This window comes from Oncorhynchus masou, chromosome 13 (assembly GCF_036934945.1).
Source record: "Oncorhynchus masou masou isolate Uvic2021 chromosome 13, UVic_Omas_1.1, whole genome shotgun sequence".
NCBI lineage: Eukaryota > Metazoa > Chordata > Actinopteri > Salmoniformes > Salmonidae > Oncorhynchus > Oncorhynchus masou.
This window is the reverse complement of record NC_088224.1, coordinates 9,883,610-9,908,243: the sequence shown is the minus strand read 5'-3', so window position 1 is coordinate 9,908,243 and position 24,634 is coordinate 9,883,610. Positions and strand designations below refer to the sequence as shown.

Here is a 24,634-nt window from a genome sequence, read left to right as displayed (position 1 = left end):
TCATCCCATGTGAAGAGTCAATTCATTTAATTAAGTTCAATTCTTAACAAAAAAAAAATGTTTTTCTATTGGAAGGATTTAATCATTTGCAATTATGTAAAAGGTTTATGTTTCTGTCTCCATATGATATGGTAATTATATCCAATGCAAAAAGCATATACATTTAAATGGTAGTAATATTAATTTGCATATATTCCCGTTAATTCCCATATATTCCCGTTAATTCCCACGGAAAGTTTCTACCTCTGAATATTCCCTAAAAATGTGCAACCCTATGGCTACCATAAAAAACAATGGGGAAATTGCATCTCATAACATTTAAACATGGAAATAGCTGTTCTATCATTCAGCCGGCAGTAGTAGCCAACGTGTGCTGTTCAACGTAGGCCTACATCTTCTTCAGACAAGAAGGTGGCTGAAAAGGTTGTGTTGTTTGATGCAATAAACCACTTTACAAAATACAATTACTTATTATTCCCATACCATTACTACAGAGAATCATACAAATTATGAGTTTGTGCTCTCGTAGGAAGTAAATCACTCCTCCATTGCTGATTAGCTATAACTGGGCTAATAGCTCACTGACTAGCAAAGAATATGAACAAATGTGTTCAGGTGGCCACATGAAGCGACCGCACATGCTGTAAACACAGTCCAGTTCAAAGTGAATGGCACAGATCCATATAAGGCAATGGTCTATTTGCATATAGGGATACTTTAGCTCTGATTGGTTATGGAGCACCGGTCTGTGTATAGTATGGGCCTGAGTCGTGCCTGTCAATGCAATAGAATTCTACTCCGATGCGTTCTGCCTACAGTAAAATCTCTTGCATAGTTAGGTTTGTTTCGGTATGTTGCATTGAAAGTGGCTAATAACGCATTGATTCGATCACAATTCCCACAGTAAAGGGAAACGTTGATAGGGTTAACTAAAGGGGAAAACTCTAGAAAGTGGAGGGAAGTTCAATGTCATGCTTGTCAGGTATGCGTAAATGGGGCTGCAAGGGAGTCAGGCGCAGGAGAGCAGATATTAGGTAGCAAACGGTGCCTTTTATTTAGGCGAACCAAAAGCAAGCGGCATAACGAACACGAAATACATTACGGGTTGACATAACCCAGCGCAACCAGTCTAACGTGCGCATACATGAAACAGATAGCCAATACCACACAAAGACATGGGGGAAACAGAGGGTTAAATACACAACACATAATGAGGGAAATGAGAACCAGGTGTGTTAGAAAATGAAACAAAACAAATGGAAAATTAAAAATGGATCGGCGATGGCTAGAAGATCGGCGACGTCGACCGCCGAACACCACCCGAACAAGGAGAGGCATTGACTTCGGCAGAAGTCTTGACAGTGCTTCTCTGCGCGGGTCTGATATTTCTTCTGCGCGGCAGTCCTGCGCACGCACGCAGCTTAGAGGGAACATTGGTCAGGACTCAAAAAACACCTCAATTGGTGGTTCACGAAGCAAAATACATTCGGAATCCCTGTGCTAAATGACTCAAATCTAAATCATCTAGCGAAAGTGAAACTGAGCGTAGACCAGGAAGCCCAGGACGTACCTTGGTGATCTGAGTGGTGGTGGTTGTACTGACTGTCTCTGAGGTGATGGTCTGGGCACTCAACAGCACTCCAGAGTCCCTCTCTGCCATGCTGTCTACGGGCTGAAGGAGACACTATGTTAACACAAGGGGGAGAAAAGGGGTTCATTTAGGATTACGTTACCTACTGGCTGGGATTAACACAAAAAACAATGTTCATCAGGCACCAAAAGGAAGAAAAGACACTGAAATAGGACTTGTCCAATATGAAATTGTTTGTTTTCATTTTCCGTTGCGAGACTTTTTAAAACATTTTTTCCCGTTGGGTACCCTAATGAATACGACCCAGTTCACTGTTAACACAAAGTCATTGGGTTTTATTTAAGAACTACATTTCTAACGATGCCTCTCACCTGCGCTGACTCGTAGGTAATGGTCTTGGTCTCAGTGTGCACAATGGGGACCTCCTTGTTATAGACGTCTCCTCGTAGGGAGTTAGACACGTCTGAGATGGTGATGGTCTGTGTTTTCACCACGTTAGACTGTGAGGAAAGAGGGAGAATACACACGGTGAATATTGAGTTTGTCGTAAACATTATCTGCCTACAGAAAGTGTTCACACCCCTTCACTTTTTCAGCTTGAATTGAAAACGGATTGAGATGTCTCACTGGCCTACACACAATACCCCATAAGGTCAAAGTGGAATTATGTGTTTAGAACTTTTTTTTACAAATTAATCAAAAATGAAAAGTTGAAAATGTCTTGAGTCAATAAGTATTCAACCCCTTTGTTATGGCAAGTCTAAATAAGTTCAGGAGTAAAAATGTGCTTAACGAGTCACATAATAAGTTGCATGCACTCACTCTGTGTGAGATAATGGTGTGTAATACCTCATCTATGTACTGACCTTATCTGTAAGGTCAGTGAATTTCAAACACAGATTCAACCACAAAGAGCAGGGAGGTTTTCCAATGCCTCGCAAAGAAGGACACATACTGGTAAATAAACTACAAAAACAGACAATGAATATCTCTTTGAGCATGGGGAAGTTATGAATTACACTTGGATGGTGTATAAATACAACCAGTCACTACAAAGATACAGGTGTCAGACCTAACTCAGTTAACAGAAAACAGAGGAAAAAAACCGAATGGCATAGGTATTTCACCATGAGGACAATGGAGACAAAAAGCAGTTACAGAGTTTAATGGCTGTGATAGGAGAAAACCACAGATGGATCAACAACATTGTAGTTACTACCTAATAGTAACATAAATGACACAGAGTGAAAAAGGAAGCACTGTTTGCAATAAGGCACTAAAGTAAAACTGATAAAAATGTGGCAAATGAACTGTATGTCCTGAATACAAAGAGTTATGTTTGGGGAAAAGACCAATACAACACATTACTGAGTACCACTCTTCATATTTTCAAGCATGGTGGATCTGCATCATGTTATGGTAATGCTTGTCATCGGCAAGGACTAGGGAGTTTTTGAGGGGATAAAAAGAAACAGAATACAGCGATAAGCACAGGCAAAATCCTAGAGGAAAATCTGATTTTGTCTGCTTTCCATCAGACACTAGGAGATGAATTCACCTTTCAGCAGGACAATAACCTAAAACACAAGGCCAGAAATACACTGGAGTTGCTTACCAAGACGACATTGAATGTTCCTGAGTGGCTTAGTTACAGTTTTGACTTAAATCGGTTTGAAAATCTATGGCAAAACTTGAAAATGGCTGTCTAGCAATGATCAACAACCAACATGACAGAGCTTGAAGAAATGTAGAAATAATTATTGTGCAAATATTGTACAATCCAGGTGTGCAAAGCTGTTAGAAACTTACCCAGAAAGACTCACAGCTGTAATCGCTGCCAAAGGTGATCCTAACATGTCTTGACTCAGGGGTGTGAATACTTATGTAAATGAGACATTTCTGTATTTCATTTTCAATATATTTGCCCCAAAAAAATCTAAAAATATGTTTTCCCTTTGTGATTATTGTGTGGTAGATGGGTGAGAAAACAATACATGTCATCCATTTTGAATTCAGGCTGTAACAACAGAATATGGAATAAGTGAAGGAGTATGAATCATTTCTGAAGGCCACTGTATCTAACTGCTTGTTTGATCTATCAGAACCCACTATACTATGGCATAGCTACTATATGCAGCATAGATACAGTGAATTAATATGTTTTTCCTCTAAACTGTATTCTCTCCCAAACCATCTATGTCTAAAATAGACCCACTATGACCTATGACCCATACATACAGAACCCTAATAGTGTGAAGTATGGCCTGAAAATACTAGATAGATCATAGCATAAATATAACATTCATACCATGTGACAATCCCCTGTTCACACTGTAACTATCCCCTATTATTAACACTATGTAACTATCCCCTGTTCACACTATGTGACTATCCCCTGTTCACACTATGTAACTATCCCCTATTATTAACACTATGTAACTATCCCCTGTTCACACTATGTGACTATCCACTGTTCACACTATGTGACTATCCCCTGTTCACACTATGTGACTATCCCCTGTTCACACTATGTAACTATCCCCTATTATTAACACTATGTAACTATCCCCTGTTCACACTATGTGACTATCCCCTGTTCACACTATGTGACTATCCCCTGTTCACACTATGTGACTATCCCCTGTTCACACTATGTGACTATCCCCTGTTCACACTATGTAACTATCCCCTATTATTAACACTATGTAACTATCCCCTGTTCACACTATGTAACTATCCCCTACACTATGTGACTATATTAACACTATGTGACTATCCCCTGTTCACTATGTGACTATGTTCACACTATGTGACCCCTGTTCACACTATGTGACTATCCCCTGTTCACACTATGTGACTATCCCCGTTCCCTATGTGACTATGTTCACACTATGTGACTATCCCCTGTTCACACTATGTGACTATCCCCTGTTCACACTATGTGACTATCCCCTGTTCACACTATGTGACTATCCCCTGTTCACACTATGTGACTATCCCCTGTTCACACTATGACTATCCCCTGTTCACACTATGTGACTATCCACTGTTCACACTATGTGACTATCCACTGTTCACACTATGTGACTATGTGACTATCCCCCCCTATGTGACTATACCCTAGTAACACTATGTGACTATCCCCTGTTCACACTATGTGACTATCCCCTGTTCACACTATGTGACTATCCCCTGTTCACACTATGTGACTATCCCCTGTTCACACTATGTGACTATCCCCTGTTCACACTATGTGACTATCCCCTGTTCACACTATGTGACTATCCCCTGTTCACACTATGTGACTATCCCCTGTTCACACTATGTGACTATCCACTGTTCACACTATGTGACTATCCCCTGTTCACACTATGTGACTATCCCCTGTTCACACTATGTGACTATCCCCTGTTCACACTATGTGACTATCCCCTGTTCACACTATGTGACTATCCCCTGTTCACACTATAACTATCCCTATTCACACTATGACTATCCCCTGTTCACACTATGTGACTATCCCCTGTTCACACTATGTGACTATCCCCTGTTCACACTATGTGACTATCCCCTGTTCACACTATGTGACTATCCCCTGTTCACACTATGTGACTATCCCCTGTTCACACTATGTGACTATCCCCTGTTCACACTATGTGACTATCCCCTGTTCACACTATGTGACTATACCCTAGTAACACTATGTGACTATCCCCCCTGTTCACACTATGTGACTATCCCCTGTTCACACTATGTAACTATCCCCTGTTCACACTATGTGACTATCCCCTGTTCACACTGTGACTATCCCCTGTTCACACTATGTGACTATCCCCTATTCACACTATGTGACTATCCACTGTTCACACTATGTGACTATCCCCTGTTCACACAATGTGACTATCCCCTGTTCACACTTTGTGACTATCCCCTGTTCACACTATGTGACTATCCCCTGTTCACACTTTGTGACTATCCCCTGTTCACACTATGTAACTATCCCCTGTTCACACTATGTGACTATCCCCTATTCACACTATGTGACGATCCCCTGTTCACACTTTGTGACTATCCCCTGTTCACACTATGTGACTATCCCCTGTTCACACTGTAACTATCCCCTAGTAACACTATGTGACTATCCCCTGTTCACACTATGTGACTATCCCCTGTTCACACTATGTAACTATCCCCTATTCACACTATGTGACTATCCACTGTTCACACTATGTGACTATCCCTGTTCACACTATGTGACTATCCCCTATTCACACTATGTGACTATCCACTGTTCACACTATGTGACTATCCACTGTTCACACTATGTGACTATACACTGTTCACACTATGTGACTATCCCCTATTCACACTATGTGACTATCCACTGTTCACACTATGTGACTATCCACTGTTCACACTATGTGACTATCCACTGTTCACACTATGTGACTATCCCCTGTTCACACTATGTGACTATCCCTGTTCACACTATGTAACTATCCCCTGTTCACACTATGTGACTATCCCCTATTCACACTATGTAACGATCCCCTGTTCACACTTTGTGACTATCCCCTGTTCACACAATGTGACTATCCCCTGTTCACACTGTAACTATCCCCTAGTAACACTATGTGACTATCCCCTGTTCACACTATGTGACTATCCCCTGTTCACACTATGTAACTATCCCCTATTCACACTATGTGACTATCCACTGTTCACACTATGTGACTATCCCCTATTCACACTATGTGACTATCCACTGTTCACACTATGTGACTATCCACTGTTCACACTATGTGACTATCCACTGTTCACACTATGTGACTATCCCCTATTCACACTATGTGACTATCCACTGTTCACACTATGTGACTATCCACTGTTCACACTATGTGACTATCCACTGTTCACACTATGTGACTATCCACTGTTCACACTATGTGACTATCCACTATTCACACTATGTGACTATCCCCTGTTCACACTATGTGACTATCCCCTGTTCACACTATGTGACTATCCCCTATTCACACTATGTGACTATCCCCTGTTTACACTATGTGACTATCCACTGTTCACACTATGTGACTATCCACTGTTCACACTATGTGACTATCCCCTATTCACACTATGTGACTATCCACTGTTCACACTGTGACTATCCACTGTTCACACTATGTGACTATCCCCTATTCACACTATGTGACTATCCCCTGTTCACACTATGTGACGTTCCCCTATTCACACTGTGACTATCCCCTATTCACACGATCCCCTATTCACACTGTGACTATCCCCTATTCACACTGTGACGATCCCCTATTCACACTGTGACTATCCCCTGTTCACACTATGTGACTATCCCCTATTCACACTGTGACTATCCCCTATTCACACTGTGACTATCCCCTATTCACACTGTGACTATCCCCTATTCACACTGTGACTATCCCCTGTTCACACTGTGACTATCCCCTATTCACACTGTGACTATCCCCTATTCACACTGTGACTATCCCCTATTCACACTGTGACTATCCCCTGTTCACACTATGTGACTATCCCCTATTCACACTATGTGACTATCCCCTATTCACACTGTGACTATCCCCTATTCACACTGTGACGATCCCCTATTCACACTGTGACTATCCCCTATTCACACTGTGACTGTCCCCTATTCACACTATGTGACGTTCCCCTATTCACACTGTGACTATCCCCTATTCACACTGTGACTATCCCCTATTCACACTGTGACTATCCCCTATTCACACTGTGACTATCCCCTATTCACACTGTGACTATCCCCTATTCACACTGTGACTATCCCCTATTCACACTGTGACTATCCCCTATTCACACTGTGACTATCCCCTATTCACACTATGTGACTATCCCCTATTCACACTATGTGACGTTCCCCTATTCACACTATGTGACTATCCCCTATTCACACTGTGACTATCCCCTATTCACACTGTGACGATCCCCTGTTCACACTATGTGACTATCCCCTATTCACACTATGTGACTATCCCCTATTCACACTGTGACTATCCCCTATTCACACTGTGACGATCCCCTATTCACACTGTGACTATCCCCTGTTCACACTGTGACTATCCCCTGTTCACACTGTGACTATCCCCTATTCACACTGTGACTATCCCCTATTCACACTGTGACTATCCCCTATTCACACTGTGACTATCCCCTATTCACACTGTGACTATCCCCTATTCACACTGTGACTATCCCCTATTCACACTGTGACTATCCCCTATTCACACTGTGACTATCCCCTATTCACACTGTGACTATCCCCTATTCACACTGTGACTATCCCCTATCCATTCTGATGCTGTAGGTGTGGCTGTAGCCAGAACTATCAGCCCATCCCAGACAATCTACTAAAAGTAGAAGCACGTTTTGCAGCTTAGGGGTTGGAGACAGGAGAAACTGTTGCACTCACTTGACATAAGCTTATTCCATCGGATGTTTGATTTCCCAGCGAGAAAACTCATTATTCTAAATCTAAAAATAAATGAAGGCCAAATGTTTTTGTCTAAACAAAAACAAACAATTAAGTTTAAGGAGAAAGCTTGTCAAGATAGAGAAAACTGTAATTGCGTTGTTATGAAAGAGAGAGAGAGAGCTTCCCCAGAGGATGGGCTGCAGAACAGCGACAAAACTGCATCCCAAATGGCACCATAGGCCTCTGGTCAAAAGTAGTGCACAGGTATTGTGGTGACATTTGGGACTCAGGCAATGTGATAAATCAATGTAAAGTAACCAGACTATCCCCGTCGTGGGTCCAGCTGTGTGCTTTTCATAATAAGAGCGCCTCTCAGGGGTGGAGCTGTGTGCTTTTCATAATAAGAGCGCCTCTCAGGGGTCCAGCTGTGTGCTTTTCATAATAAGAGTGCCTCTCAGGGGTCGAGCTGTGTGCTTTTCATAATAAGAGCGCCTCTCAGGGGTCGAGCTGTGTGCTTTTCATAGTAAGAGCGCCTCTCGGGTCGAGCTGTGTGCTTTTCATAATAAGAGCGCCTCTCAGGGGTCGAGCTGTGTGCTTTTCATAATAAGAGCGCCTCTCAGGGGTCGAGCTGTGTGCTTTTCATAATAAGAGCGCCTCTCAGGGGTCCAGCTGTGTGCTTTTAATAGTAAGAGCGCCTCTCGGGTCGAGCTGTGTGCTTTTCATAATAAGAGCGCCTCTCAGGGGTCGAGCTGTGTGCTTTTCATAATAAGAGCGCCTCTCAGGGGTCGAGCTGTGTGCTTTTCATAGTAAGAGCGCCCCGGCCTCTCGGACGATGGAGAGGAGGACCAAGCCTGCCACAGGCCCCTGGCAACCAGCCACGCCAAATATCCACACATCAGCCTTCAGATATGCAGATTATGCAAAATCAGAGGCATCAAAAATTACTTTAATTAAACTTTTTAATCTTTCATCTCAAACTCTTTGCCAGGGAGGTGAGGGAGGGATAGACAGAGAGGGGAAGGAGAGGAAGAGGGAAAAGAGAAACAGAGAAACTGAGATAGAGAAAGAGAGAGAGAGACAGGGAGAGAGAGAGAGAGAGAGAGAGAGAGAAAGAGAGAGAGAGAGAGAGAGATAAAGAGGCAGAAAGAGACAGAGAAAGAAAGAGTGAGAGAGGGTGGTAGAGAGAGAGAGAGAGAAAGAAAGAGTGAGAGAGGGTGGTAGAGAGAGAATGAGAGCAAGAGCATGCCTGCAAGAAAAAGTCATTTGATTTAGTCCACATATTCAAGTCGGATATAATTTTGAGCCCATGAAAGGAGCAGATCTGTGATATGACAGCTATAACAGAGTGCATGCTGGACTGGACATCTGTTCAAAGCAGGGCAATCTTCTCACTGTGTAGTCCTTTTCAAAGTCAAGCTCTCCACATGACAAAACTAATAATTAGGGAGACCTAATTTCTAGGCCTAGTTTCCTTCCTGGAGTTAGAGACCAAGAGAGTGAACTAGAGGGCCAAAATCAGAATGGGAGGGTTTTGGGGAGTTCCCTAATTAGCAGCAAAACATACAACCCCCCAACCCCCCCCAAAAAAGAAATGTTATAAAAAAAAATGTGGCAAGAGTGGATATCCTGAATTAGAGAGAAGATGAGAATACACTCTAAAAACAGACAAGACTCCCATCATACATTCAAAATAAATACTTCCTTCACTTCTTATCATACAAGGGACAGCACAGAATGAAACAGAACAACAGCAGTGATATACAGTACCAGTCAAAAGTTTGGACGCACCGACTCATTTGTCACGGATCCCTCAGGAACTTTCATTACACACACCTGTCCCCTTCTTCCCACGGATCCCTCAGGAACTTTCATTACACACACCTGTCCCCTTCTTCCCACGGATCCCTCAGGAACTTTCATTACACCCACCTGTCCCCTTCTTCCCACGGATCCCTCAGGAACTTTCATTACACACACCTGTCCCCTTCTTCCCACGGATTAGTCATTGTATAAGTGTGCCCTTTGGTTTCCGTTGAGCTGTCCATTATTGTTACAATGTCCGTTGGTGCGTGTGAGTACCTGCGCTGTGTGTTTTGGGCTTTCATTGTGGATTAGAAGCTGATTACGGGTCTCGTCCCGTGGGCTAAATCATTGTGCGCGTGTGTTATTTATTTGAGGTACTCCTCGCTCTGTTGTTTGGGTTTCAACTCTGTGTTTTTGTTACTTGTTTGTTTGGTCTTTGTCCCCGAGCCTTTACACGGCACGCCGTAATTTGGGTCAAATTTTTACAAAACTTTTACTCATTCCCTCATCTGTCTCACAAATCATTTATACCAGTGTGACAACATTCAAGGGTTTTTCTTTATTTTTTACTATTTTCTACATTGTAAGAATAATAGTGAAGACATCAAAACTATGATATAACACATATGGAATCATGGAGTAACCAAAAAAGTGTTCAACAAATCAAAATATATTTTAGATTGTTTAAAGTAGTCACACCCTGTGCCTTGATGACAGCGTTTGCACACTCTTGGCATTCTCTCAACCAGCTTCATGAGGTAGTCACCTGGAATGCATTTCAATTAACAGGTGTGCCTTGATACAAGTTCATTTGTGGAATTTCTTTCCTTCTTAATGCGTTTGAGCCAATCAGTTGTGTTGTGACAAGGTAGGGATGGTATACAGACACAGCCCTATTTGGTAAAAGACCAAGACCGTATTATGGCAAGAACAGATCAAATAAGCAAAGACAAACAACAGTCCACCGTTACTTTAAGACATGAATGCCAGTCAATACGGAAATATCAAGAACTTTGAATGTTTATTTAAGTGCAGTTGCAAAAACCATCAAGTACTATGATGACCGCCACAGGAATGGAAGACCCAGAGTTACCTCTGCTGCAGAGGATAAGTTCATTAGAGTTTTCCAGCCTCAGAAATTGCAGCCCAAATAAATGCTTCACAGATTTCAAGTAACAGACACATCTCAACATCAACTGTTCAGAGGAGACTGCGTGAATCCATTCTTCATGGTTGAATTGCTGCAAAGAAACCACTACTAAAGGACACCAATAAGAAGAAGAGACTTGCTTGGGCCAAGAAACACGAGGAATGGACATTAGGCCGGTGGAAATCTGTCCTTCGGTCGGATGAGTCCAAATTTGAGATTTTTGGTACTAATGGCTGTCTTTGTGAGACGCAGAGTAAGTGAACGGATGATCTCTGCACGTGTGGTTCCCACCGTGAAGCATGGAGGAGGAGGTGTGATGGTGCTTTGCTGGTGACACTGTCTGTGATTTATTTAGAATTCAAGGTACACTTAACCAGCATGGCTACCACAGCATTCTGCAACGATACACCATCCCATCTGATTTGAGCTTAGTGCATAATCATTTGTTTTTCAACAGGACAATGACCCAACACACCTCCAGGCTGTGTAAGGGCTATTTGACCAAGAAGGAGAGTGATGGAGTGCTGCATCAGATGCCCTGGCCTCCACAATCACCCGACCTCAACCCAATTGGGATGGTTTGAGATGAGTTGGACCGCAGAGTGAAGGAAAAGCATTATTTCATAGTTTTGATGTCTTCACTATTATTCTACAATGTACAAAATAATACAAATAAATAAAAACCCTTGAATGATGCGGTGTGTCCAAACCTTTGACTGGTGCTGTATTCCATTTGTAAACACATCTTTATGACAGATACAGCACAGATAGATAACTAAAGTAAGCATGCCTGAATAGATTTATTTGACAGTCGCCAAATGACTTTCACCTTTAATTATGGTTTAAGTAAATCCTCATAGACTCTGACTAACATTACGTTATTAAGAACAATGTAATAGTGAACTATATAAAACAACACATACTAGATCAATATAGAGATAATTGCTTTCCTACGTGAAGAATCACAGTGAACATAATAAAAACGTCTATCTTTCTAACGAACCAAGTTCCTACAATAATAACATTGTGGGTTATAATAGTCATATACACATTTATCTACACACACCGTAAACACACACTAATACACATGTACTCACATGCACAAAGTTATTGAATACACTTCCACCACCACCAGTCCATTGGTAAACAATGCTTTCTATGCGTGTTTCTAATGGCAACATACTGATCAATGCTTTCCCAGAGTGTTTCTAATGGCAACATACTGATCAATGCTTTCCCAGGGTGTTTCTAATGGCAACATACTGATCAATGCTTTCCCAGGGTGTTTCTAATGGCAACATACTGATCAATGCTTTCCCAGGGTGTTTCTAATGGCAACATACTGATCAATGCTTTCCCAGGGTGTTTCTAATGGCAACATACTGATCAATGCTTTCCCAGGGTGTTTCTAATGGCAACACACTGATCAATGCTTTCCCAGGGTGTTTCTAATGGCAACACACTGATCAATGCTTTCCCAGGGTGTTTCTAATGGCAACACACTGATCAATGCTTTCCCAGGGTGTTTCTAATGGCAACACACTGATCAATGCTTTCCCAGGGTGTTTCTAATGGCAACATACTGATCAATGCTTTCCCAGGGTGTTTCCAATGGCAACATACTGATCAATGCTTTCCCAGGGTGTTTCCAATGGCAACATACTGATCAAAGGGTGTTTCTAATGGCAACATACTGATCAATGCTTTCCCAGGGTGTTTCTAATGGCAACATACTGATCAATGCAGGGTGTTTTTGGCAACACACTGATCAATGCTTTCCCAGGGTGTTTCTAATGGCAACATACTGATCAATGCTTTCCCAGGGTGTTTCTAATGGCAACATACTTATCAATGCTTTCCCAGGGTGTTTCTAATGGCAACATACTGATCAATGCTTTCCCAGGGTGTTTCTAATGGCAACACACTGATCAATGCTTTCCCAGGGTGTTTCTAATGGCAACACACTGATCAATGCTTTCCCAGGGTGTTTCTAATGGCAACACACTGATCAATGCTTTCCCAGGGTGTTTCTAATGGCAACACACTGATCAATGCTTTCCCAGGGTGTTTCTAATGGCAACACACTGATCAATGCTTTCCCAGGGTGTTTCCAATGGCAACATACTGATCAATGCTTTCCCAGGGTGTTTCCAATGGCAACATACTGATCAATGCTTTCCCAGGGTGTTTCTAATGGCAACATACTGATCAATGCTTTCCCAGGGTGTTTCTAATGGCAACATACTGATCAATGCTTTCCCAGGGTGTTTCTAATGGCAACATACTGATCAATGCTTTCCCAGGGTGTTTGTAATGGCAACATACTGATCAATGCTTTCCCAGGGTGTTTCTAATGGCAACATACTGATCAATGCTTTCCCAGGGTGTTTCTAATGGCAACATACTGATCAATGCTTTCCCAGGGTGTTTCTAATGGCAACATACTGATCAATGCTTTCCCAGGGTGTTTCTAATGGCAACATACTGATCAATGCTTTCCCAGGGTGTTTCTAATGGCAACATACTGATCAATGCTTTCCCAGGGTGTTTCTAATGGCAACATACTGATCAATGCTTTCCCAGGGTGTTTCTAATGGCAACATACTGATCAATGCTTTCCCAGGGTGTTTCTAATGGCAACATACTGATCAATGCTTTCCCAGGGTGTAGCCATGATCCAAGCGATACCCTTGGAGAATACACATCTCAAATAGCATTTCAATGGCTTTAGACTCCATCTGTGAGTGGTGGCATTTCATATAGGAAGGCATTCCAGAAGTCTCTAAACTAGTCAAGCGTTGACACATACAGTATCTTCAATCCAAACTCACTAGTTAGATTAATAATCAGCAGTTATTTTAGTTTAAAATCAGTCTGAAAAGTAAAACCAAAATCTTCTCTGGACAGAAGTGTCTCTCTCTTTCTCTCTCTCAGCAGGCAGTGATTGTTGATTTAAAGCAAGCAGAGGAGGAAGTGGCAGGCAACCATCAACAGTAGTGGAATGCTTAGCAACCAGTTTTCCTTTTTGGTTACCGGTAGTGATGTCAGTCAGGTTAACAAGTGAGCCAAGTACACAATCTCTTCGTCTCAAATGGCACCCTAGTCCATCTTTGGCCCACTGCTTTCAAAAAGTAGCAACAGCAACATGGGTTTAAAGGCCATTTCAGTTACATGAGAAACCACTGGTGATAACAGTAATAACTAATGGGTTCTTCTCATAAATACAACCTGAGTGGACTGTCCCTGTCCTGTCCCTGTCTGTCCTGTCCCTGTCCTGTCCCTGTCCTGTCTGTCCCTGTCCTGTCTGTCCTGTCTCTATCTAGTCTGTCCTGTCTCTATCCAGACTGTCCTGTCCTTGTCCTGTCTCTATCCAGTCTGTCCTGTCCCTGTCCTGTCTGTCCTGTCTCTATCTAGTCTGCCCTGTCTCTATCCAGTCTGTCCTGTCCCTGTCCTGTCTCTATCCAGTCTGTCCTGTCCCTGTCCTGTCCCTGTCTCTATCCAGTCTGTCCTGTCTCTATCCAGTCTGTCCTGTCCCTGTCCTGTCTCTATCCAGTCTGTCCTGTCCCTGTCTGTCCTGTCTCTATCCAGTCTGTCCTGTCCCTGTCCTGTCTCTATCCAGTCTGTCCTGTCCCTGTCTGTCCTGTCTCTATCCAGTCTGTCCTGTCCCTGTCTGTCCTGTCTCTATCCAGTCCGTCTGTCCTTCCTGCTCATGCCTAGAACAGCATCAACGTAGACGAGAGCCGATGCATTTCAAAGGCAGACAGACAGCAGTTCTCTGCTCTAGCAGTGAACACAGACCATGGCCCGTGTTCACCTGTTAAATCATAATGAATAAGATCAGCAATACAGATCTCTCAGGCTGTTGGAGAGATTATGCCACACAGCAGAGCACTGCCCTGTAGATACTATACTACACTGACTGATAGGAACACTAAGAGACAAATTAAAATCACATTTTCCCTTAGGCTTCCATTGACATCGATGCGTGACTATGATACGGGTAGATCCTGTGGACGAATAGAGAAAATATACAGTTGTCTACAGGCTAAACACAAGCCGTGAAAGAGTCAGGTTAGCAGACAAAGTTTGTTAGTAACACTGGATGGTTTTTCTTTTTCACCATGGACTATTGTAAGTAAAAGTTTTAGAAGCTCCTTGAAGTCGGGCTGTAAGGCTGTGGTCGCGAGGGAGCTCAGCCATGAACAGCACTCAACACTTACTGAAAAGAAAAGGTACTGGCAAGAACAATAATGCCATACTCCACAACGCAACGACAACTATTCACTCAGTGTAATGTTCAATAGGGATTGGTGTCTGTCTGTCCATGTCCCTCTGTCTGTGTCAAATCAAACTTCATTTGTCACACGCGCCGAATACAACAAGTGTAGACCTTACTGTGAAATGCTTTACTTACAAGACCTTAACCAACAATGCAGTTCAAGAAAGGGTTAAGAAAATGTCTGTCTGTCTGTCTGTCTGTCTGATTAAGTTACAGAGAGGAGCAGAGAATAAATGTCTGTCTCTGTCCTTCAACAGGGGTACTTCAGTAGGGGGCTCTCTCTCTCCCTCTCTCTCTCTCTCTCTCCACCGGACCGGCCAGTCACTGGGTGGTTCATTTCATTAGAGGGCTCTCTCTCTCCCTCTCTCTCTCTCTCTCTCTCTCTCCACCGGACCGGCCAGTCACTGGGTGGTTCATTTCATTAGAGGGCTCTCTCTCTCCCTCCACCAGACCAGCCAGTCACTGGGTGGTTCATTTCAGTAAAGGGCTCTCTCTCTCTCCACCGGACCAGCCAGTCACCGGCTGGTTCAGTTCATTAGAGGGCTCTCTCTCTCCACCGGACCGGCCAGTCAGATAAACACCAGCCAACACAAGGTGAGAAACATGACCAGCAGTCCAGACATGAGGGAGAAGGAGACGTGGGACGGTTGGAGCTGGAGCATGGCTGGGTACAGCTGGCAGGCTGAGGGCCCCCCTGCCCTGTCCTCCTCCTCAGGCATGTCGATAGAGACCCTCAGAGTGTGCCCTTGGCCCCGAGCCTCCTCCTCCTCCTCCTCAGAGTCATCAGAAGTATAATCTCCTTCCTCCTGTAGATAGTGGTGTCTGAGCGGTGGTCCCCCGGGAGCAGAGGAAGCCTGCTGTTGCTGTCTCTGTAATCTTACCTGGTATTCAAACAGAGGACGCTTCCCTCGCTGTGTTCAGCAACGGGAGACCAAGAGAGACAGAGAACAATGAACAGACGTGGGGGAATGGCAACCGTCAGGCAGGAATTACGGGAGGATGGGAAGAGGGCAGGATGTGGGTTAGGAGGGGGAAGGGACAGGGCAGGGAGTGGGTTAGGAGGGGAAGGGACAGGGGAGGGAGTGGGTTAGGAGGGGAGGGATGAGGACAGGGCAGGGAGTGGGTTAGGTGGGGAAGGGACAGGGCAGGGAGTGGGTTAGGAGGGGAAGGGACAGGGGAGGGAGTGGGTTAGGAGGGGAAGGGACAGGGGAAGGAGTGGGTTTGGAGGGAGAGGGGAGGGAGTTAGTTAGGAGGGGAAGGGATGAGGACAGGGCAGGGAGTGGGTTAGGAGGGGAAGGGACAGGGCAGGGAGTGGGTTAGGAGGGGAAGGGACAGGGCAGGGAGTGGGTTAGGAGGGGGAGGGGAGGGAGTGGGTTAGGAGGGGAAGGGACAGGGCAGGGAGTGGGTTAGGAGGGGGAGGGGAGGGAGTGGGTTAGGAGGGGAAGGGATGAGGACAGGGAGGGAGTGGGTTAGGAGGGGAAGGGATGAGGACAGGGAGGGAGTGGGTTAGGAGGGGAAGAAATGAGGACAGGGCAGGGAGTGGGTTTGGAGGGGGAGGGGGAGGGGAGGGCAGGGAGTAGGTTAGGAGGGGAAGGGACAGGGGAGGGAGTGGGTTAGGAAGGGAGGGGACAGGGATAGGCGGGAGTGGGGTAGGAGAGGAAGCGACAGGGGGAAGGAGGGAGGTTGGGGAGTAGGTAAATGGTGGAATGTAAGGTTGTAAGTGAGGGCGGAGTTTTTTTTAAATCAAGTTCTCTCTGGGAGTACTCTCTGAACTCTGACATTAGTGAGTGGAGGGTTCCATCACTGAGCTTCAGCCTGACTCAGACTCTCTGTTTCTGGGCAGTGAGAGTTAGGGTCCAGGGTGGCCGGACCAGGCTGGACCAACCGCCAGTGAAGCGGTGACAGCAGCAGCAGCATATTTGGGACTAGAGAGTTTTTATGGGGCTCTGCTCCTCCATGGCTGGGGTTAGATTGGATGGCTGGGGTTAGATTGGATGGCTGGGGTTAGATTGGATGGCTGGGGTTAGGTTGGATAAAGGCCTTCTCTGGCAGGTAAAATGCTAGCTAGTGCAAACCGTTTGTTTGGCAGTGCAACGTCTTGGATCATAACACCGTTAGGCGGAGAACCACCATAGAAACTGGCTTGGTGCAGGTTGGCTAGACCACAGTGTTCCCTCCTCCTCACTGCCATCCCACAGCCAGTCAGTCAGTCAATGAGCCTGTCTTAAAGAGATGAGCTTATCAAATACATTGAAGTCTATTGGGAATTGGGAGGCTCATATTTGGGATTTGTTGGTAATGTGTTCATGAAGATAGAAAAAGACATCTGAAATGTTTTACATACAATATCAAGTCAGGTAAGACTGCTTGGTAAATTACCAGACTAGTGTATTATACTGCAATTGTATATGTTTTTTTTTTTGTGATATTTTAGAATCATGATCATCTCCATTCATAGAAATTGTGCCATAGGCCTATCATTTAAAAATGCCTATACTCAATAGAGATTATTATTATTATTTTAGATGTGTTTTTAAATATTCTGAGGGAAGTGCTTAGTATTCTTCAGGTACATAGGCAGGACATGAGAAGAGTCTGGAGCAGGCAGGATACCCAGGTAGCTGGAGGCAGCTTCAAGTCTGGGAGTAAAATTGTTTTTTCAGCCCCATGGCAGTAGAGGGGCGAGGGGAGGGGAGCGGTGATGCTCGGTTACCCAAGGCCCAAACACCTCTCTGGGTCTCCGGATCCTCCTCAGGAGAAGGGGGTGGAGGTAGAGGAGGAGGTGGTGGAAGATATGGAGGAGGAGGAGGAGGAGGAGGAAGAGGGAGTGGATATGAATGTGGGGCAGGGCACGACTTTGAAAGGAGAGGAGGAGGAAGACGAGGAGGAGGAGAGGATTGATAGACGACACAAGGGGGGGAGAGAGAGAGAGAACATAAAACATGAAACAACCAGTGAGTGAGAGATACAGGTCAGGGTGGAGGAAGACGAGGAGGAGGAGAGACAATGACATGAAGAGGGGGAGGAGGAAGACGAGGTGGAGGAGAGACAATGAAATGAAGAGGGGGAGGAGGAAGATGATGAGACAATGTGAAGAGGGGGAGGAGGAAGACGAGGTGGAGGAGAGACAATGAAATGAAGAGGGGGAGGAGGAAGACGAGGTGGAGGAGAGACAATGAAATGAAGAGTGGCAGGAGGAAGATGAGGTGGAGGAGAGACAATGAAATGAAGAGGGGGAGGAGGAGGTCAGTTCTTTGTTGTTGTTGTTGTCGCTGTTTGTTTTTTGGTTGTTTGCGTGTTTAGTTTTTTGTTCTTCAGTCTCTCATCACTACGTCAGACATCATCATCATCATCACCACCATCATCACTGAGTCATGCAGCTTCACTACTATCGGGTCAAACCCAGCCATGCGATTTGATTGGCAGATCAAAGCAGGAAGACAAAAGCTGGCAGCAGCCAATCATGGAGCGGAGGCAGTGGTGAGGGGGGAGGATTTGGGAAAGGTTAGGGGGTGTGGTTTGGAAGGGGCATCTATAAAAATAGGTTGTGACGGGGCCAGGGGTGGGAGAGCGCAGTCCTGCTCGTGTTCTCTTACTGCAGCCCAGCTCAGCCCCTGTACGGCCAGTAAGGACTGAATTAGAGTACCTTTACCTCTGATACGCCACCAACTACTCTGTATGCAGGTGATAGGGAGGCCGTCCTCACCTGCACACACACACACACACACACACACACACACACACACACACACACACACACACACACACACACACACACACACACACACACACACACACACACACACACACACACACACACACACACACACACACAATCTTCACACTTACGAAGATACACAGAGAGACTCCAAGAGCATGTACACTGTACCCAGAGATACACAGACACAGAGAAAGTGTTGAACACTTGATGAAGCTCTCTCTCTCATTCAGTCTGCCGACTATGAACCTGCGAACAGTATATCAGTATAAAATCATCTATTCCTCTCTACCAAGTATGAGGAAATACATTTTAAAAAGATACTTCTCTTTCAAATGAACACAGCACCCCTGTGATGCAGCTATTCCAGGTATTCTGCCATTGTCTAGAAACTGGACATTGACTAACATGATTGAATCCTCTATAGATTAGTGACTCGACATTGATTCAATTTGTAAGTCGCTCTCAATTTTAGTCGCTCTGGATAAGAGCGTCTGCTAAATGACTTAAATGTTAAATGTGATTTGTGTCAAAAACAACAACTGAACGACATGAGAAAAGACAACAGTACCCCCTACTGGGACTAATGACGAATTGTGCAATCCAAAGTTACAACTAGAAAAACAAACAGAGTAAGAAAACTTGCTCAAAGAAAGTCAAAACACATATTCAATTGAAAATGAAAGCACATAAACAAAACATTCATCTCGGTAAACTGGTGCTAATAAATGTAATAAGTGAGTCAAAAGTACCATCTTTCACTTCAAACATCACATTGTTGCCAGGAATCCTGGAGATGCTATGAGTGGGCCTGTCTGTGTCTCTGAGTAACATGTGCTCTTATGGCTGTCTCTGTCCTGGTGATGCGTGGGCCTGTCTCTGTCTCTGTCCTGGTGATGATATGAGTGGGCCTGTCTGTGTCTCTGTCCTGGTGATGCGTGGGCCTGTCTCTGTCTCTGTCCTGGTGATGCTATGAGTGGGCCTGTCTGTGTCTCTGAGTAACATGTGCTCTTATGGCTGTCTCTGTCCTGGTGATGCGTGGGCCTGTCTCTGTCTCTGTCCTGGTGATGCTATGAGTGGGCCTGTCTGTGTCTCTGAGTAACATGTGCTCTTATGGCTGTCTCTGTCCTGGTGATGCGTGGGCCTGTCTCTGTCTCTGTCCTGGTGATGATATGAGTGGGCCTGTCTGTGTCTCTGTCCTGGTGATGCGTGGGCCTGTCTCTGTCTCTGTCCTGGTGATGCTATGAGTGGGCCTGTCTGTGTCTCTGAGTAACATGTGCTCTTATGGCTGTCTCTGTCCTGGTGATGCGTGGGCCTGTCTCTGTCTCTGTCCTGGTGATGCTATGAGTGGGCCTGTCTGTGTCTCTGTCCTGGTGATGAGTGGGCCTGTCTCTGTCTCTGTCCTGGTGATGATATGAGTGGGCCTGTCTGTGTCTCTGTCCTCTGTCCTGTCCTGGTGATGCTATGAGTGGGCCTGTCTGTGTCTCTGAGTAACATGTGCTCTTATGGCTGTCTCTGTCCTGGTGATGCGTGGGCCTGTCTCTGTCTCTGTCCTGGTGATGCTATGAGTGGCCTGTCTGTGTCTCTGTCCTGGTGATGCTATGAGTGGGCCTGTCTGTGTCTCTGTCCTGGTGATGCGTGGGCCTGTCTCTGTCTCTGTCCTGGTGATGAGTGGGCCTGTCTCTGTCTCTGTCCTGGTGATGAGTGGGCCTGTCTCTGTCTCTGTCCTGGTGATGAGTGGGCCTGTCTCTGTCTCTGTCCTGGTGATGAGTGGGCCTGTCTCTGTCTCTGTCCTGGTGATGAGTGGGCCTGTCTCTGTCTCTGTCTCTGTCCTGGTGATGCTATGAGTGGGCCTGTCTCTGTCTCTGTCCTGGTGATGCATGGGCCTGTCTCTGTCTCTGTCCTGGTGATGAGTGGGCCTGTCTCTGTCTCTGTCCTGGTGATGAGTGGGCCTGTCTCTGTCTCTGTGCTGGTGATGCTATGAGTGGGCCTGTCTGTGTCTCTGAGTAACATGTCCTCTTATGGCTGTCTCTGTCCTGGTGATGAGTGGGCCTGTCTCTGTCTCTGTCCTGGTGATGAGTGGGCCTGTCTCTGTCTCTGTCCTGGTGATGCTATGAGTGGGCCTGTCTCTGTCTCTGTCCTGGTGATGCTATGAGTGGGCCTGTCTGTGTCTCTGTCCTGGTGATGCGATGAGTGGGCCTGTCTGTGTCTCTGAGTAACATGTCCTCTTATGGCTGTCTCTGTCCTGGTGATGCGTGGGCCTGTCTCTGTCTCTGTCCTGGTGATGCTATGTGTGGGTCTGTCTGTGTCTCTGTCCTGGTGATGCTATGAGTGGGCCTGTCTCTGTCTCTGTCCTGGTGATGAGTCGGCCTGTCTCTGTCTCTGTGCTGGTGATGCTATGAGTGGGCCTGTCTGTGTCTCTGTCCTGGTGATGCTATGAGTGGGCCTGTCTCTGTCTCTGTCCTGGTGATGCTATGAGTGGGCCTGTCAGTGTCTCTGAGTAACATGTCCTCTTATGGCTGTCTCTGTCCTGGTGATGCGTGGGCCTGTCTCTGTCTCTGTCCTGGTGATGAGTGGGCCTGTCTCTGTCTCTGTCCTGGTGATGCTATGAGTGGGCCTGTCTCTGTCTCTGTCCTGGTGATGAGTGGGCCTGTCTCTGTCTCTGTCCTGGTGATGCGTGGGCCTGTCTCTGTCTCTGTCCTGGTGATGCTATGAGTGGGCCTGTCTGTGTCTCTGAGTAACATGTCCTCTTATGGCTGTCTCTGTCCTGGTGATGCGTGGGCCTGTCTCTGTCTCTGTCCTGGTGATGCTATGAGTGGGCCTGTCTGTGTCTCTGTCCTGGTGATGCTATGAGTGGGCCTGTCTGTGTCTCTGAGTAACATGTCCTCTTATGGCTGTCTCTGACTCTGTACCAAGACTGGTTGTTCTGTTGACTCCATAGAAATAGAATCTCTAGAAGGGGCTTAGAGCCCGTAACACTGGCAATTTTACTGGTCAACACACACACACACACACACCAGTTCACCCATTATGACATCACTGACTTGAATGGGGAGGGACGTTCTATTCATTTCAGTTCTGTTGGTGTTGACTCACCCCGTCAGTGCCTGACTGCAGCTGTCCGTTGATGCTGGCAGTGCGGAAGGGTGAGTGTGTGGACAGGCGTTTGTCCCACTCGCTCTGCCGCGGCTCTGGAACAGACTCCATGAAGCTTCTCTTCAGCTCACTGATACTGGTATGGTGACGCATGATCTCTGTATGGGTCTTATCCAGGTCCTGTGAAGAGGGAAAGGGGTGGAAAGAGAGAGAGAGAGAGGGGGGGGTGGAGAGAGGGAGGGTAGAGAAAGATGGGGAGACAGGTGGAGAGAGATAGAAAGGGGAGGGGTAGAGAGAGAGAGAGAGAGAGGGGTGTAGAGAGAAAGAGGGCGGAGCGGGAGAGGTGGAGGTGGAGAGGTGGGAATGGGGGAGAGAAAGATGGAGGAGAAGAGGACCAGAGGCAAATAGAAAGAGAGATATAGAAAGAATATGGAGAGAGAGAAAGAAACAGAGCAGAGGGAAGGGCATGATAGATAAGTAGAGACAGGGAGCAGAGGGGAAGGGCATGATAGATAAGTAGAGACAGGGAGCAGAGGGGAAGGGCATGATAGATAAAGTAGAGACAGGGAGCAGAGGGGAAGGGCATGATAGATAATTAGAGACAGGGAGCAGAGGGGAAGGGCATGATAGATAAAGTAGAGACAGGGAGCAGAGGGGAAGGGCATGATAGATAAGTAGAGACAGGGAGCAGAGGGGAAGGGCATGATAGATAATTAGAGACAGGGAGCAGAGGGGAAGGGCATGATAGATAATTAGAGACAGGGAGCAGAGGGGAAGGGCATGATAGATAAGTAGAGACAGGGAGCAGAGGGGAAGGGCATGATAGATAAGTAGAGACAGGGAGCAGAGGGGAAGGGCATGATAGATAATTAGAGACAGGGAGCAGAGGGGAAGGGCATGATAGATAAGTAGAGACAGGGAGCAGAGGGAAGGGCATGATAGATAATTAGAGACAGGGGCAGAGGGGAAGGGCATGATAGATAATTAGAGACAGGGAGCAGAGGAGAAGGGCATGATAGATAATTAGAGACAGGAAGCAGAGGGGAAGGGCATGATAGATAAATAGAGACAGGGAGCAGAGGGGAAGGGCATGATAGATAATTAGAGACAGGGAGCAGAGGGGAAGGGCATGATAGATAATTAGAGACAGGAAGCAGAGGGGAAGGGCATGATAGATAAGTAGAGACAGGGAGCAGAGGGGAAGGGCATGATAGATAATTAGAGACAGGGAGCAGAGGGGAAGGGCATGATAGATAATTAGAGACAGGGAGCAGAGGGAAGGGCATGATAGATAATTAGAGACAGGGAGCAGAGGGAAGGGCATGATAGATAATTAGAGACAGGGGGCAGAGGGGAAGGGCATGATAGATAATTAGAGACAGGGAGCAGAGGAGAAGGGCATGATAGATAATTAGAGACAGGGAGCAGAGGAGAAGGGCATGATAGATAAGTAGAGACAGGGAGCAGAGGGGAAGGGCATGATAGATAAGTAGAGACAGGGAGCAGAGGGGAAGGGCATGATAGATAAGTAGAGACAGGGAGCAGAGGGGAAGGGCATGATAGATAAGTAGAGACAGGGAGCAGAGGAGAAGGGCATGATAGATAATTAGAGACAGGGAGCAGAGGGGAAGGGCATGATAGATAATTAGAGACAGGTGGCAGAGGGGAAGGGCATGATAGATAATTAGAGACAGGGAGCAGAGGGGAAGGGCATGATAGATAAGTAGAGACAGGGAGCAGAGGAGAAGGGCATGATAGATAAGTAGAGACAGGGAGCAGAGGAGAAGGGCATGATAGATAAGTAGAGACAGGGAGCAGAGGGGAAGTGCATTATAGATAAGTAGAGACAGGGAGCAGAGGAGAAGGGCATGATAGATAAGTAGAGACAGTGAGCAGAGGGGAAGGGCATGATAGATAAGTAGAGACAGGGAGCAGAGGAGAAGGGCATGATAGATAAGTAGAGACAGGGAGCAGAGGGGAAGGGCATGATAGATAAGTAGAGACAGGGAGCAGAGGGGAAGAGCATAATAGATAAGTAGAGACAGGGAGCAGAGGAGAAGGGCATGATAGATAAGTAGAGACAGTGAGCAGAGGGGAAGGGCATGATAGATAAGTAGAGACAGGGAGCAGAGGAGAAGGGCATGATAGATAAGTAGAGACAGGGAGCAGAGGAGAAGGGCATGATAGATAAATAAAGTAGAGGCAGAGGGGAAGGGCATGATAGATGAAGTAGAGACGGGGGATAGTTTAAGGAGAAGGCAGAAAGAGACAGCAAGGAAGGGCAAAGCCCCCAGATTGGAATGGAGAAAGTATGTCATTATTTGGGGGAATTAACAAATGTACAAGCTCAGCAGAATGCAACGTGATTGGTGATTTGCTTATCATATCAAACTAAATGCAGTTGGAAGTTGGAACAGGCCTGCCCCTCTCAAAGAGGACAAACAACATGACAACAACATGACAACAACAGGCTACAACAGGTCTTAGTCCATCCAGACCACATGATGTCCTAT

At 45.8% G+C, this 24,634-nt stretch overlaps 1 protein-coding gene across 1 annotated transcript in view; it reads right to left on the bottom strand.

Annotated features, from left to right (window-relative positions):
- Nucleotides 1-24,634, bottom strand: part of LOC135551638 (protein 4.1-like) — a 131,598-nt gene that overhangs the window by 15,139 nt on the left and 91,825 nt on the right. Inside the window, exons 15-17 of the mRNA XM_064982822.1 lie at nucleotides 22,122-22,301; nucleotides 1,963-2,091; nucleotides 1,571-1,672 (exon numbers count right to left, since the gene is read on the bottom strand). Of these exons, the coding sequence (XP_064838894.1) occupies nucleotides 1,571-1,672; nucleotides 1,963-2,091; nucleotides 22,122-22,301 (411 nt within the window). The remainder of the gene's footprint in view (nucleotides 1-1,570; nucleotides 1,673-1,962; nucleotides 2,092-22,121; nucleotides 22,302-24,634) is intronic.